The 16,647-nt window shown below is 42.8% G+C and overlaps 1 protein-coding gene across 1 annotated transcript in view; it reads left to right on the forward strand.

Annotated features, from left to right (window-relative positions):
• GRM1 (glutamate metabotropic receptor 1) overlaps positions 1 to 16,647 on the forward strand; it is a 676,880-nt gene that overhangs the window by 572,876 nt on the left and 87,357 nt on the right. Inside the window, exons 4-5 of the mRNA XM_030198032.1 lie at positions 3,767 to 4,013; positions 11,794 to 11,956. Coding sequence (XP_030053892.1) covers positions 3,767 to 4,013; positions 11,794 to 11,956 — 410 coding nt within the window. The remainder of the gene's footprint in view (positions 1 to 3,766; positions 4,014 to 11,793; positions 11,957 to 16,647) is intronic.

Here is a 16,647-nt window from a genome sequence, read left to right on the forward strand (position 1 = left end):
AATGTCGGGGTTGTCCTGAGGTAGAGTGTTGTGTAGTTTTACAATTTTTTCATTGAAATACTTAGCCAGATTGTCTGCAGATGGGATGTCTGTATTCGTTGTAGTGACCGAGCTGGTGTCTAAAATTTTGTTAACAAGTTGGAATAATTTTTTCGTGTCTTTGTAGTCTGTCCCTATTTTAGTTTTGTAGCAGAATCTTTTGGTCTCTCTTATTGCGTATTTGTATTTTCTTTGTATTTGTCTCCATGTGTTGAGTGTATGCTCATTTGTTTGTTTTTCTCCATGCTTGTTCGAGTTGTCTAGTATATGTTTTCAGCTTTTTCAGTTCAGCGTTGAACCATGGTATTGAGTTACGCTTGCGCAAGGTTCTTGTTCGTGTGGGTGCTATTTCATCCAGTATGTTTTTGCATCTTTTGTCCCATTCTGTGAGGTAGTGGGCGGAGTCCATTTGTACTGTCCACTCGTTATTGTACATCAGTTGCCAGAATGTTTTCGTGTCGACTTGACCTCTTGTGTTGTAGGAGGTGTGTTCTTGTATATCATAGCTTGGTATGAAGGGGAGGCGCTATTGTTGGGAGATTTCAACGTGCCTGATGTGGACTGGAATGTTTCATTGGCAGAATCGGAAAGAAGTAGAGAGGTCATAGATGCCTGTCACAGTGCCTTGCTCAGACAAATGGTGACAGAACCCATGAGGAAAGGGTCAACTGTGAAACTAGTGCTCACAAATTGAGAAAGTGGTTCTAATGTCTGTGTGGGTGCTTGCCTAGGTAATAGTGATCATCACACAATATGACTTGATATAAGAGCAAAAGCAGAGTGCTGATGCACAAAACTCAAAGTACTGGATTTCAGACATACTGATTTTGGTATAAAGGGGGAATACTTGAAGAAGGAGCTGAATGCAAGGGTAAGCATAGGTGAAGTGGAAGCACAGTGGTCCAAGCTGAAAACTGCTAAATATGGCAACTAATCTTTACATAAGGAAAGTAAACAAAAACAAGAGAAACAGGAAGCCTATATGGTTCTCCAAACAGATGGCTGAAAAAATAAGGACAAAAGAGGCTTCATTCAAGAAATACAGAAGAACGCAACAAGAAGAACACAGAAAAGATTATCGGATTAAACTCAAAGAAGTGAACAGGGAAATATGACTAGCAAAAGTGCAGCCAGAAGAAAAAATGGCTAAAGAGGTAAAGAGAGGTGACAAGACCTTTTTCAGATATATTGGGGAAAGGAGAAAAGATAGGAATGGAGTTGTAAGACTGAAAGATGCTGAGAACAGCTATATGAAGAGTGATGAGGATAAAGCGAATGTGCTAAACAAATACTTTGGTTTTCATGGAAGAAAATCCTAGAGAAGGACCATGGTCGGATGCCGAGGGAATATCTGGGAATGGAGTAGATATTGCACCGTTCATGGAAGAAAGTGTGTATAAACAGCTTGAAAATCTGAAAGGTGACAAAGCTGTGGGGCCGGATGGGATACATCCCAGGGTACTGAGGGAGCCGGGACCTCTTATGGATTTATTCAATAGATCTTTAGAGACGGGAGAGGTTCTGGATTGGAGACTAGCTGATTTGGTCCCTCTTCACAAAAGCGGAGACAGGGAAGAAGTATGAATCTACAGGCCGGTAAGCCTCATGTCAGTGGTAGGAAAAATAATGGAGTCTGTGCTGAAGGAAAGAATAGTTGCAGGATCCAAGGCAACATGACTTTATCAAAGGAAAATCTTGCCAAACAAACCTGATTGACTTCTTTGACTGGGTGACCAAAGAACTGGATGAAGGATGTGCGCTAGATGTAATCTACTTGGATTTCAGCAAAGCCTTTGATACAGTTCCTCACAGAAGACTCCTAAATAAGCTGAGAGTGCTGAACTTAGGGCCTAAAGTCTTGAACTGGAGACTGATTGACTGACAGGCGGCAGAGGGTGGTGGTAAATGGAATCCGCTTGGAGAAAAGGAAAGTGACTAGTGGGGTGCCTCAGGGGTCGGTGCTGGGCCTGATTCTGTCTAACATACTGTATTTGTGGAAAACATTGCCAAAGGGTTAGAAGGAAAAGTTTGCCTTTTTGCAGATGACACGGATAGCCAACAGAGTGGATATCCTAGAGGGAGTAGAAAGCATGAGAAGGGTTCTCTAAACACTGGAAGAATGGTCACGTGTTTAGCATATTCGTTAATGATCTCTAAATGAGAGTAATGAAGGAGTGAATCAAATTTGCAAGGTGACACAGAAATTTTTTAAAGCAGTTAACTGTGAACAAATGATGAGGAACTGCTTGAGGATCTGGCAAGACTGGTGAATTGGTCATCTAGATCAGTGCTTCATTATCTTCTCCTGAAGGCACACCTGGCTAGTTGAGTTTTTTGGACTACCACAATGAACATACATGAGAAAAATTTGCAGGTGTATTGATGTGGTTTTCCTAAAAACCCACTGCTAAATGTTGCTTGATGGAGAGGGCTGAGAAGCACAGATCTAGTTCATAGATATGGTATAGTGAAGCAGTGGCATAGCTACATGGGGCCAGGGGGGCCTGGGCCCTGGACCTCCCTGCTGACGACCCTCTCGACCCCCCTCCCACTGCCAACCCTCCCCCGCCGTCGCCGTGGGCTACCTTTGCTGGCGGGGGACCCCAATCCCCGCCAGCTGAGGAGGTCCTCTTCTTCCTCCGAAGGCTTTGTTCTGTTTCTGATGTCCTGCACGTTGTGCGTGCAGGAAGTCAGACTCACAGAAACACAACGAAGCCTTGCAGATCGTCAGAAGCAGAACGAAGCCTTCAGAGGAAGAAGAGGACCTCCTCGGCTGGTGGGGATTGGGGTCCCCCGCCAGCAAAAGTAGCCCACGGTGACGTCGGGGAGGGTTGGCGGCGGGAGGGGGGGTCAAGAGGGTCGTCGGCAGGGGTCATCAAAGTTGGCGGTGGGGGGATCGGTAATGGCGGGGTGGGGCTAAAATGTGCCCCCTCACCTCGGGCTCTGTCCCCCCCTCCCACTGAAGTCTGGCTATGCCCCTGTTGTGAAGTCATGCAAAGTCATGCCCCCAGTAGGAAATAATCCCATCTCAACTGCAAACCAGCTGGTACAGTCCAGGGAAAAGGGGTTTTACAAAACCCAGATTATATATGCTGATGAGTTTGAGCTAAAGAATGATTGGTTTGAGTGGGTGTGGAGTATGGATTAAAGGGAAGAATCATTCTTTGGAGATGGATGAATTGATAGCGAGATGGAGGGAATGGGGGACAAAAATGAACATCAAGAGGTTGTGAGGGATGAATTATGTGACAGGAGAATTAAGAAGTAGCATTTGATGTCTAATATTGTTTGGTATATAACCCTGGTTGTATGTTGCATAATGATTTTTTTCCCAAAAGAATTCAATAAAAAAAGAAACTTAAAAAATGGCTATGCATGTGGTATAATTACTGCAGTATTTTTATTTTGTTATTGGTACTTTCCTAATGTCTTCTATTTAAATTGATTTATAATGTTTGCATTTTGTCGTTATTATATATTGCCTTGGGCTTTTATTGAGATGAATAGCAAGTGTAAGATAGTTTTCAAGTGCACATATTTTATGATAATTTTCAAAGAGAAAATATAGTACTCAGTTTGAGACCAGAATGCAAACCATGGTGATTAGCTGTTTGAAAAAGTGAGCAAATAAAAATAACCAGTATTCAACTTAAAAATCATGCAATTCCCTGAAAACACTATTTCCATATATTTTAACAGAGATATATTTTTGTCAATTTTTTTGCAGGTAATGAAAGTTTGCAAGAAAATTATGTCCAGGACAGTAAAATGGGATTTGTCATCAATGCTATTTATGCAATGGCCCATGGTCTGCATGACATGCACACGTCCGTGTGTCCAGGGCATGTTGGCCTGTGTGACGCCATGAAGCCCATTAATGGCAGCAAGTTCTTAGAGTTTCTCATAAAGACTTCCTTTATTGGAATTTCAGGAGAGGAAGTCTGGTTTGATGTAAAAGGAGACTCACCAGGAAGGTAAAGAGACAGTTCATTTCATTCTAATAAAATGTGCTCTTCTTTATATGCTACTGTCAAACATAGATATATTTGCATAACAGGAGTGGAGGGTAGCGTAGTAGTTTGAGCACCAGATTGACAACCATGGAAACCCAGTTCAAATAACGTTGTTCCTTGTGATCTTGGGCAGGCCAATCAACCCTCCATTTCCTCAGGTGCAAACTAAGGGGCCCTTTTACTAAAATTTGCGGGTAACGTAGCTTAACATCGAAATTTCCTGCATTCTACTTGCAAATTTAATGCTTCCTTTACTAGAGCATTTTCCCCTTTTTTTTGTTTATTTGTTTTTTTTTTTTTGCAAGTAATATGCTAATATTGCCATTTGCAAATGAGACCTGCAAAAACTTAACAGAAGAGTACTTACCCCCGGATTCTATATAGTACAACTAGAGTTGCGTGTGCAAATCAGGTTGAATTCTGATTTGTGCGTGCAACTAAATCATCTAAACAAGCCAGTCAGCCCAGATAATTGCTACTTCACAAGCAATTATTGAAACTAATTGGCATTAATTACAATTTGCGTGCACAAGTGTATTCTGTAAAATGATGCGTGTACATTCTAAGACACAGATTCGAAAAGGGAGAATAGCCACTCTTGGAATGGGGGTGTCATGGGCATTTCTAAACAATATGTGCGCTGTTATAGAACATACCCACTCTAAGCCTAACTTAGTCGCCAGCTTTTACACCAAGTTTAATTTGCGTAAATACCCACAACTAAATTCAGTCGCACGGACAGGCGCTAGGTGTATTCTCACCGGCCTCCCTCTTAGCCATCTCTCTCCTCTTCAATCAGTCCAAAACTCTGCTGCGCGACTCATTTTCCGCCAAAGTCGCTATGCTCACATTAGCCCTCTCCTTAAATCACTTCATTGGCTCCCTATCTGTTTCCGTATTCAGTTCAAGCTTCTCTTATTGACCTATAAGTGTATTCACTCTGCCGCTCCCCAGTACCTCTCCACTCTTGTCTCTCCCTACGCCCCCCCCCCCCCTCGGGTACTCCGTTCTGTAGATAAATCTCTCTTATCCGTCCCCTTCTCCTCTACTGCTAATTCTAGACTCCGTTCCTTTTGTCTTGCAGCACCTCACACCTGGAATAGACTTCCCAAGCCTGTGCGTCTAGCCCCGTCTTTGGCCGTTTTCAAGTCCAAACTTAAAGCCCACCTCTTTACCACTGCTTTTGACTCCTAACCACTACTCACTTGCCCTGCCCTTTAACCTCACCTTTTATTCCCTTACCCTTAATTGTTCTGTCTCTTTACCTGTCTTATCTAGATTGTAAGCTCTTTGAGCAGGGACTGTCTTTTTTGTGTCTGGTGTACAGCGCTGCGTATGCCTTGTAGCACTATAGAAATGATAAATAGTAGTAGTAGTATTCTATAAACCATGCCTAACTGTGGGGTCCTTTTACAAAGGTGTTTAATATTTCTAGTGCGTGCTAAAAATAAGCACCCGCTAAACATTAGAGATGGCCATATATTTCTATGAGCGTCTCTAGCATTTAGCATGTGCTAGTGATTAGCACATGGTAAAAATGCTAGCGCGCCTTTGTAAAAGGACCCGTTTAGGTGTAGTTTATAGAATACACCTAGGCATATTTTTTTCAGCACCAATTTTTACAGCGCCATATATAGAGTCTAGTACTTAGTGCCTCCTATTTAGCAGGTGCTAAGGCGTCCCTTTACTAAGGCATGCTAACAGATTTAAGGCATGTTAATAGTTACCTGAAAATAAACTGAGCAATATTCAGTCCAAAGCAATCAGTGTTTTTTAAGCCATTGACCACTGTGGACTGAATTAGTCCTGGATATATTGAATGCTGGGCCATGTTTGGGCACCAGCATCAACTACCTAGGTCAGCTGTAGGCCCAGAGATTATACCTAGTTGATATTCAATGCCAGTACCTACAATATTTGCTTTATGAAATAGGAAATACTATGTTCTCTGTTATGATAATATCATTTTGGAACTCACTTCCTTTAAATATTAGAGTAGAACAAAATTACTTATTGTTTCAGAAAAGGGTTAAAACTTTTTTGTTTGATTGATTAAATATGAAAAGTAATACTATGTTCGATAGTAAGGATTTTTCTATTGTTTAGTATTTCTTTTTATGATGGTATTATTCTTCATATTTTATTGTACATTACATTGAACCTCATTGGGAACCTAGCGGTATAGCTAACTAGTCAAAGATAGTACTGCCTTTTGCGCACTTCTTCTATCTCAGGGGCCCTTTTACTAAGCTGTGTAAGCGTCTATGCACACCCAACGCATGCCAAAATGGAGTTACTGCCCAGCTACCACATGGCTCGTGGTAATTTCATTTTTGGCGCCCCGCCGAAAAATAATTTTTATTTGCAGATGTGCGTATTGGGCGCGTGCCAAGTGGCATTTGATGCGTGTAGGTCATTACCGCCCAGTTACCGGGTGAGACTTTACTGCTAGGTCAATGGCTGGCAGTAAGGTCTCAGACCCAAAATGGACGCACAGCAATTTTTATTTTGCCGCACATCCATTTTCAGCAAAAATTTTAAAAAGGCATTTTTTATAGGTGCACGGAAAAATGATTCTGCTTACGCCCAAAACACAAGTCTACACTACTGCAGGCCATTTTTCAGTGCACCTTTGTAAAAGGGCCCCTCAGTCAGTTATGTAGGTACTGGCACTGAATATTAACGGTTTCTGCATAACTGCTGGCTCCTCCAATACCCCTACTAGTGGTTAGTGCAGCAGTCTGATGTTATGATTCTGCTGGATAGGCAGGGGAATGTTTGGGACTCGCTCCTGATTGGCTTGTCAGGGGCTGAGCCAGCAGACTTCAGAAGCTTGATCCATTTAAGCCTGCCTTTCCCTGCAATCCTTGCTTTAGAGTTGATTGCTTTGTTTGTTCAGCTGAAGCCAGCCTGTGCTTGGGCGCTTGTGTTCACATTGGAGTTTAGTCTTTCTCCTCGGTGCTTGTTTATTCAGTGTGTGTGTGTGTGTGCTAGGTATTCCCAGCATGAGCTTGATTGCCTCACTCCCCTACACCTGGTCTGCTTTCTACTGCTCTTAGGTTGTGCTGTCTGTAGTAAGCTTCTGTCTTGTATTGTTCCAGTTTGTTTGTTTGGTTTTCTCTCTCTCTCTCTCTGTGTTCCCTTTGTTGTACTGAGCTGTTGCTCTGCTCCCTGTGGTTCTGCCTCCGTTCGGAAGTTCCCCTGTCCTTGTATATTGCTCCTGTTTGTTGGTTTTAGTTCTCTTTGTTTGCTGAATCTGTCTCCTGTTTCCGGTGAGCAGTGCTCCTTTTCTGGTCTGTGTGTGTCAAGGCAGCTTCCTCTGTTTGCTTACTGTTCCCTTTTCCCTTGTGTGTTGTGGGGCCAGCTTTGTGTATTCTTATAGGTGGATTTCCTTTACCCTTTCCCTGAGTGCTGTAAGGTACAGCCTAGAGCATTCCTATGAGTGGCTTCCCCTTTTTCCTTGAGTGCCTAGTGGCCTACCTTAGAGTATTCCTTTGAATGGCTTCCCCTTACCCTGAGTGCTAAATGATTCAGCCTAGAGTGTATTCCTCTAGTTAGTTCCCTTTTTTCCATTGAGTGCTGTATAGCACAGCCTAGAGTGTTCCCTTCTGGGGCTTCCTGTATTCTTGATTGCCCTGTGGCACAGCCTTGTGTATAGCTTTAGAGGTTCCGTCTCTCACCCTTTTCCTTGTGTCTCTACCCTGCACTGTGTGCACTGCTTGTGCTTAGTCCCTTGGGGACCCTTCATTGTTCTTTCTTCCCTCCCAGAGTGTGACTGGGTTCCTGGTCGGCCATGAGGCCCGCTTGCTTGGACTCTGTGCGAGTGGGTTCCCGATCAGCCGTGAGGCCCGCCTGAATGCTCTATCTCCCATTTTCTGGTGGTGCCTGTTAGCTGTTGTGTGTGGGGGGGGGCTTGGTGGCTGGGGTTGTGTAAAGGGCCTGTTTGGTCTACCCTAGGCCTTGGCCAAAATCCTATACTAGGCCTTGGCCTGGGCTCAAGGGCTCACGTCCAGAATAACATCTGAGAACCTGGGGACATGGGTTTGATTCCCACTGCAGCCCCTTGTGACTCTGAGCAAGTCACTTAACCCTCCATTGCCCCAGGTATAAAATAAGTACCTGTATATAATACGTAAACCACTTTGATTTTAACCACAGAAAAGGGGTATGTCAAATCCTATCCCCTTTCCCTTTCTGCCTATGGATAGTTGTGCTAACCACTTAAACCCCTTTGAAAATCTACTCCAAAATACAAAGGCCCCTTTAAAGTTGACATCAGAAATCAGACATCCAGGTCAGAATCTGTTCAGTTTCAGTGATATTTTACAAAAACTCTGCCAAACAGGGAGCATTCTGTAAAATTCATTTAGGGGTCTTTTACTAAGCTGCGGTAGTGTTTTTTAGCTCATGGTAGAAATCAGCTGGCGGTAAATGCTGAGATACCCATTTTATTCCTATGGGCGTCTCAGCGTTTACCATCGACTGATTTCTACTGTGAGATAAAAATGCTTCCACGGCTTAGTAAAAGATCTCCTTAAGGACTTGCAGTAGTGCACATGTATCTGCCTGCATATGCAGGGGGAGAAGCCCCTTTATAAATATGCAAAGAGAAAAAAATGAGTTGCACAAACTTAGCAGCTTCCATGTATAAGTGCCAGCATGTTCACTTGAAAGCAATGATTTCACAACTACCGTGTATATGGTACTGATTACTTTGGCTGCAATATAATTGTTTTTCATCTTAGATGGCCGAATGAAGAAATGAGGAATTAAGGAGATTTAGGGGGTAGTTATTAAGGTCAACTTTTACCACATATTAATATACAGTGTGAGTCACTAACCTGTAGTGCTGCGATACTGCAGGTCATTGACACCCACAATATATAAATAGTGCAGCTGGATGATCAACTTTTTCAGGTACATTATTCATCCTGTCCAGGAGCATAACGCCGCTAAGCCTAACAGCATCATAAAGAGGACCAGTGCATAAAATAAGGAGCTACATCCCCTTCCTCTCTCCATCTTTGAAATAAGATACCCCTGATCCCCCCCCCCCCCCCCACACACTGATGATACCCTTGCATCTCCAACCCCTGAAGCCATATTAATGTATGCTTCCAAGCCCTGTCCCCACACCATCAAAAATGTATACCTCCCCACTCCCCTGTAGGCCCCTGAGCTTATATAATGCATGCCTGCTGGTCTAGAATGTTCCAGGGAGGAGCAATTCCCAGTTGTTTGTGCTCCTGCTGACCTCAAAATGGGTCAGCAACCTCTAGCAGTAGTCTCACAGTACCACTGCTAGGGGGACAAGCTGCCATATTAGGGTCTGTAAGGGAACTACTACTAAGGGGTCACTAGTACTAGTGGCGTTCCTAGCTTAATGGCTTCCAGGGTGGGTCGCCGCTGCCCCCACCCCAGTGTGCCACACCTCCCCGAAGCACGTGACCCTCCCACCTTTCCTCCTAGTAAGAGGGGTGCATAGAGCCAGTACGCGGCTGTCGGCTCTGCCAGTCCCCTGCCCCAGAACAGAAAGTTATTTATTTATTTATTTGGATTTTGCTCACACTTTTTCCAGTAGTAGCTCAAAGTGAGTTACATCCAGGTACACTGGGTAATGTCAGAGGGGGCAAGAGACCTGCAAAGCTGACAGCCATGCACCTGCTCCACTTACCCCCTTGTTGCCTGCACCCGGGGTGGACTGCACCCACTGACCAGTACCATTTTGTAGCCAGTGCCAACAGGGCAGGAGCGACTGGGGATCGCACCTGCCTGGAAGCTCCTAGACCACAAGAGATGCTTTAGATAATCCCAGGGGTTCTACGGGGGGGGGGGGGGAGCGTAGGATGGGTCTTTGTCAGAGGGGGCTGGGCCTTTGCAGTACACATTAATGTGTCTTTGGTGGCTGGGGGTTGTGGACATCTTTGAGGAAAGGAGCAAAGGGAGCACCTAGGAATAACAGGACATGTGTTATTGGCCCAATGCTCCTGGACAAGAAAAATAACACGTAGCTTTGAGCTGGCTTTATTTTTCCTGGAATAATGCAACTTGTGGTTTTCATTGCAAGCTGCTTTATTTGTGATTTACATAATAATGAGGTGCTTTGCATCTCATTTTTATTTTTCCCTTGGTAATCTAAACTAGAGTGTGTTATAGTAATATAGTGCATACTACTGCCATTTAATGTGTGTTAAGGAGCAAGTAACATGTGTTATTGCCATGCACCTTCATAACTACCCCCTCACTTGTTTAATCCTTTCTAAAATCTGTGTGTACATCTGAGCTGGTGTCCATTCCATGCCCCCACCAAGCCCCCTTGAAATCTCTGTGTTGTGTCGATCTCCACATGTAAACTGCGGCTTTCTGAAATCACCATAGAGATGTTTCTAAAATAGCCTCCGAAGCCTTGTATTTCAGTTTTCTTCTATGTATTCCTTTATACTTCTATCACTTATTACAAAATTACAAACCAAAAATGTTATTGCTTTCCACTCCTTGCTTAATAGGTCCTGTATACAAACTATAAAATGGTTTCTTTTGAGGTCAACTGTAAATAATCTGAATTATACAGTATGTTCTTAATTTATGATTATATTTTAAAGTATCAAATAAATGTTAATCTGTTCAATTTATCCTTTTCCCTTAGTCTGCCCTAATCAAGGGAATAATATTTTGCTATGACAATGCTAGGCAATAGCGTTTCTCATTGTGGGGGAGATGGACAACTAACACTATTATTGTTTTCTAACATACCTAGATATCATTAGTGAGGTATGTCATCAAAATATGCTAAAGTAACATAAACTATAAAAAGTGCTAGGTTGGTTTATGCAGAATTAGGGTTCTATCTAAATACACAGTCATTGCTTCTGACTGTAAAATGTCACAACTGGGGCATTCGGCACTGCTCAACCGTCCCCTCTCCTTTGCCACCAAGAAGAATAGACATGACCAGCTATTTCTTTGACAATTTGGAATTTATTATGGCCGCAGCCAAGCACTTTACATTACATCTTACAAATCGCATTTACTTCTGTTTACATTTCATAAATTTCTATAGCATCACAACTCATAGGAAAACCCCTAGGTACACAGCTTGTCATTCGCTTCCTGTTTTATCGCGCTGCCGGTTGTGCCGTCAAAGCACACACCCCCTGCTATAAGGTCTGTTACTTATAGCACCCGCTGATTAGGGTATCTCCCGTTTAAGGACGCACCCTGCATAATCTCTGGGCCTCCCGGCCGTTTAAGCCAGGAGACAATATTATCAAGCTAAGTGAACTTCGACCTGGTCCCTTGCCGGTCTTAACCTCGCACTTGACCTTGAACATCAGCCAGTATTCCCCGTCCCCCGAGGAACCATTCTGTGGCGACATGCTGTGTACCCCCCCGTAGTTTTACCTAATCCCTGTCCCTAACCGCCCAGCTGCGACAGTTGTGCCCTAACTCTGGGTGGGTGGGTCGGGCCAGCTCCTCTGGCTCGCTGCTGCCCGCCGGAAAGACCTTTTCTCACCTGCTGTCCCTCTTTTAAGCCTTCCTTCCCCCTTCCCCCCCCCTTTCTCTCCCCTGTTTTCTTTAACCCTTTCCTTCCCGCTGGCCTGCAGCCCAGTTGTGTGCGGCCTCCCTACTTGGTTTGGCCTCCTCCTTTCCTTTTAATTCAGTGATTTTCAACCCAGCATTAATGTTTTAATTAATATCTGCATTAAGTTTCCTGTAACCTATCTTTGTTTTATCCTTTCAGGTATGATATTATGAATCTACAGTACATAGAGCCCAGTCGTTATGATTATGTACGCATTGGAACATGGCATGAAGGTATTCTAAAAATTTTTGACTTCAAGATGAATAAGAGTGGAATGGTCCGATCGGTGTGCAGTGACCCTTGCTCAAAAGGGCAAATTAAGGTATGAACATCCTTCAAATATAGCTACTGCGTATTATGAATACACATAAAATAACGTGAAATAAGAACATCAGATAGTAAAAACTCATAGAGTTCTCTACCATTGTGGATGGTATAAATTAGGTCTGGTGAAGAATGAAAAAAAGTTCAGCTAAAAAGTACAATAAAGAAAACCTCAGTTCAACAATGTTTATTAGAAAAATGTTTGTTAAAAAAGTCATCACTATCATGACCAGGTGCAGAATAAATTTCTTACCACTCAAAATGAATTGTGTTACACATACCTCTCTAAAGGTCTGATTTCCTACAGCTTTTCTTCCATTTTTGTCTATGGGACAAAGGGTTATTGGTCAATGTTCAAAGCCATTTCTCCAGGTAACAGCTGTTATTATCCAGGTAAATGGCTTAGCCAGGGCCGGCCATTGATATTCAGTGGAATTATTTGGATAATGTTGCTAAATATCCTTACACTGCCTCAGCCCTATTGGGGCAAGTCTATAACATGGCACCTTGAGTTAGGCATCCTGATAATAGGAGCCTATTCTGTAATGACACCTGAGTTCCCAGCTGTCATTATAGTATACTACTGTAACCCATTATCAGTGTGCCTAACATTTACACACTTGCAGTTATTCCAGATATAGGGCTGGCTTAGGATATGTAATTAAACTCTGGAATTTGTTGCCAGACAATGTAGTAAAAGCAGTTAGCTTAGCAGGTTTTAAAAAAAGGTTTGGATGGCTTCCTAAAGGAAAAGTCCATAGACCATTATTAAGATGGACTTGGGGAAAATCCACTCCTTATCTCTAGAATAAGCAGCATAAAATGTATTGTACTGTTTTGGGATCTTGCCAAGTACTTGTGACCTGGATTGGCCACTGTTGGAAACAGGATGCTGGGCTTGATGGACCTTCGGTCTGTCCCAGTATGGCAATACTTATATACTTGTGCACTTATGTAAATGCAACAGGGATGCATCTACAGTATTCTGTAGATTTCACGCATAAATGGGAGCCCTATCCATGCCCTTTCCACATGTACACCCTGTTGCATTCACATGCTACAGCACTTATGTCTTTATAGAATAGTGTTTAGGGCACTAATGCACAAACGTGCTACTTGTTCCTGTATTTACCAGTGCAAGGAGCACATAAGTGCAGACACATAGTTATAAAGGGTCATGGATTTGATATACCGCCTTTCTGTGAGAACAACCAAAGCAGTTTACATATACTACATGCAGGTACCATTTTTTCTGTCCCTAGTGAGCTCACAATCTAACCGCCCCTCCTTACATTAACTGACTATAAATGAAGAGTTGTCCTAGGGGTGGGTGGGTGTTGTGGAGTGTGGGTGAGAAAACTAAACTAGATCCTGCAGTGCCTTCTAGAGGCTATCTGTGAATGCTGTGGTATAAAGTTCAAGTTTTAAAACTAAGGGGAAAAGACTATGGAGATTAGTTGATAAAATTAGCTTTTTTATATTTTTATTCTGCCTATCACTAACCTACAATTCCTCCTTTAAACCCCAATCTTTAAGTTTCCAAAGCACAAAGCAAAATAGTGTTCACTTACCAGAGAAATGTTCTCTTCTCTCAGAACTTCTCAGAAAGAAAAATCAGTGGGACCTTTCCTCTTTATATAGTTTTGACTCTAAGGGACCTTTTTTAAACAGGCTCATTCAAGCTAACTCAGCAACCTATGCAAATATCCTACGTCCCCAAATCTTAATTAACACCTAATTGAGGTCACTGGACATGCTACCGCTCCAGCAACCAAAGACCAGAAAATAACTGCCTTTTAGAACAAGAGTTTTTGGCTGTTAAGTTTCTACCTCCTCCCTGCATTGCCCTTCACAAAATGAATTCTCTCCAGCCCAGAATGTGGTCTGCTCAGCTAAGTTAAGATATATTCTCCTGCAAAACAGAGAATGCATCACCCTTTTGTATAATCTTGGAAAGTTGGGACATATGCAGCACAACACCTCCGTACTGTGCTGTAACACAGTGTCAGCTTTCAGTCACTAAAAGGTGCGACTCTATAACCCTTTGTGTGCAAAACAATTACAGAATACTTGCGCTTTCACGGTGAGGTGGAAGGCACATGTAAGGGGCATAGTTCATCAATGCAAGGACAGCGTTGACATGGATGCCACATCAGAAGAGGAATTCTGCCACCGCTTACTCATATAACATTGAATACTGTAGGATACGCATGTCCCCGGTCTATGGCTAGTGTAACTGCAGTCATGTAGGTGTGAGGTGCACTGATACCGGGCTACACTAGTACTCTATAATGGAATGTGAATGCCCAGGTGCCGTTATAAAATAGAGTCTAACCATGAGGCATCAGGGTACATAAAAAGAAAGCACCTACTTGTAGAGTTGCCCCCCTTAGTGGAGCACTGAAATGTATCAGTTTTGAAAGCATAAGTAGGAAGCTTTGTCTGATAGGAAACATTGCTTCCTTGTAGAGTAACAAGGGAATGCCTGAAGAAATATTGCCTGTCTGCAATGCCAAATGTGCATGGAGGGAGGTAAACAGAAAAGACATTTCCATTTTATTTACAAAATATTAATTCCCAACTACTAAATCACCACCTGACTTACCCAGGTGGCACACTAGTTTCATCTGTGATCATACTGCAGCGCAATTAATCCCTGAAAACAAGGCAGGGCATGATTACTAATTGGACCACATAATTTGTCAGAAATTCACTGTTAGCATGATTTTTTTTAAAACAAAAACTGAAATTAACAGGGGGTAGGAAGGGTTTGTTTTCATCATTATTAGTTTAGAATAGTCATGGAAGTTTACAGCATAGGAGGATCAAACTATCAGCTTTTGGGCTTTTGTAGAGAAAAATAAAAACATTACTGATGAAATAAATTGGAGGTAGGACATTCTGGGCCTCAACTGTTATGCACAGGTCTGGTTTTTAAGATAAATATTTATCAGAGGCAATTGTTTATATGTCTCCGGACGTGTTTATTTTGCATGTTTGGTAAATTGAAAAATAGAGTAAATTGTCAATCATGAGGGCATGGAGTTACCTACCAATGTTTGACTTCATCGTGCATGCCACCATTTTTATATTGCGTACCAATGATCAAACTACCTGCATTACTGTAAAGTCTGATTGCTCTCTTTAGCCACAAATCGGGCAGGTGGCACTTCAGCACTCTCCTTTCAGTCCAGACCATACACAGTATATATTCATACTTGACCAGTTATCCGATAAAGAGTGGAATTTATTGTGGCCGCATTCTACAATTTATATCTATGAATTATTCACAATAGCAAGCAATTTCCAATCATGTATACATTTTACAGTAATAAACAATCAAATATATGACTCGATTTCTATCTAGAGCATTTGAGGCAAGTGGCCTAGCCTTTTTGAGTCACACAGTTCTCTCTCTTTCTGCCATAATCACGCTGTAGCTTTTTGCTCCACCCGGGGCATATACCGCTGACATGCCTGGGCGCTAACATCACAGCTTTACTCAAGGGATTGCCGTAAAAGCATCTTCCCTCTCATACACGTTGACTCTCTTTTTTGAAGCCTTCAGCCTCCCCATTCCGTCCAAGTCTGAGGTAGACTCCACTGATCATCTGCTAATCTGGCACTGGCCCCCCTCCGTACAAGAGGAGAACTGCCCTTGATCTTAGATATCATCCATGCCACTGCTAGCATGGGACAACAACCACATGACCTTTGACTTTGCTTTGGTCTGAAACATAGTGCTGTGTACACTTTCAGGCTAGGACCCACCGCCTGTGGAATGCAGCGACAAGTCCTTATTTCCTTGATATGGGGCAGGTGGGGTGGGAGAGCTGTGGGAGCAGCAGGCTAAAATGGTGAATGCACCTTGCAAGCACTGCCCTCACTGCTCCCAGAGATCACCTCTTTCTCCACCTCCCAGACTTCCTGTCTTGTTACCTACCTCCCTATAGGTCCTCTATTCTTTAGTGCCTCTCCCTTACTTATCCCTTTCCTAACTTGCCTGTGCTTGTAGCTCTTCTATACTTCCCATCACCCTCCTCCCTACCTCCTATTCCTGCAGTGCTGGGCCACCGCCCGTTTGTGCTTGTGACTGCCTAATGCTTGGTCACTGTCCTTAGTCTTTGTACCAGTTTTCAATTGGAAAGAATAATGCCACAAGTACAAAGCATGCATGGTAACGCTCACCTGCTTTGTCTGGGGGGGGGGGGGGGGGGGGGGGGGGGGGGGGAGAAGACCTGTGCCTTAAAAAGTATGCACAAGGGCACATATATATGAAAATGTCATCCACGCTCATACGTTTTCTCCACTGACCTTAATAAAGGGCAAGGAATGGCTCCTTTCAGTGGAGCTAAAACTGTCCATGTTGTAGAGCAATGCATATATGCATATACTTGCTGCCACATCTATGGTGGGCAATTTAGGTATGTAAAATATGTTCACCTAAGCAAATTGTTTTGAAAATTATCTTCCTGTAGCTCAAAAGCTGATAGCTTGATTATCTGTGAGCCTCTAATGGATATTTTAAATTAACAATAAAGAAAATTAAAATTTGCTATATGCAGCAGAGACTAATTTAATTTTTTTAATGTATCTTCTGCCTAACTAGCCAATTGTTTCAAGGCAAACTGTGACATTTTATATATTAAAGGATCATTTAATGTAAAACTATATAAAAACAGTAAATAT

This window comes from Microcaecilia unicolor, chromosome 3 (genome assembly GCF_901765095.1).
Source record: "Microcaecilia unicolor chromosome 3, aMicUni1.1, whole genome shotgun sequence".
Taxonomy (NCBI): domain Eukaryota; kingdom Metazoa; phylum Chordata; class Amphibia; order Gymnophiona; family Siphonopidae; genus Microcaecilia; species Microcaecilia unicolor.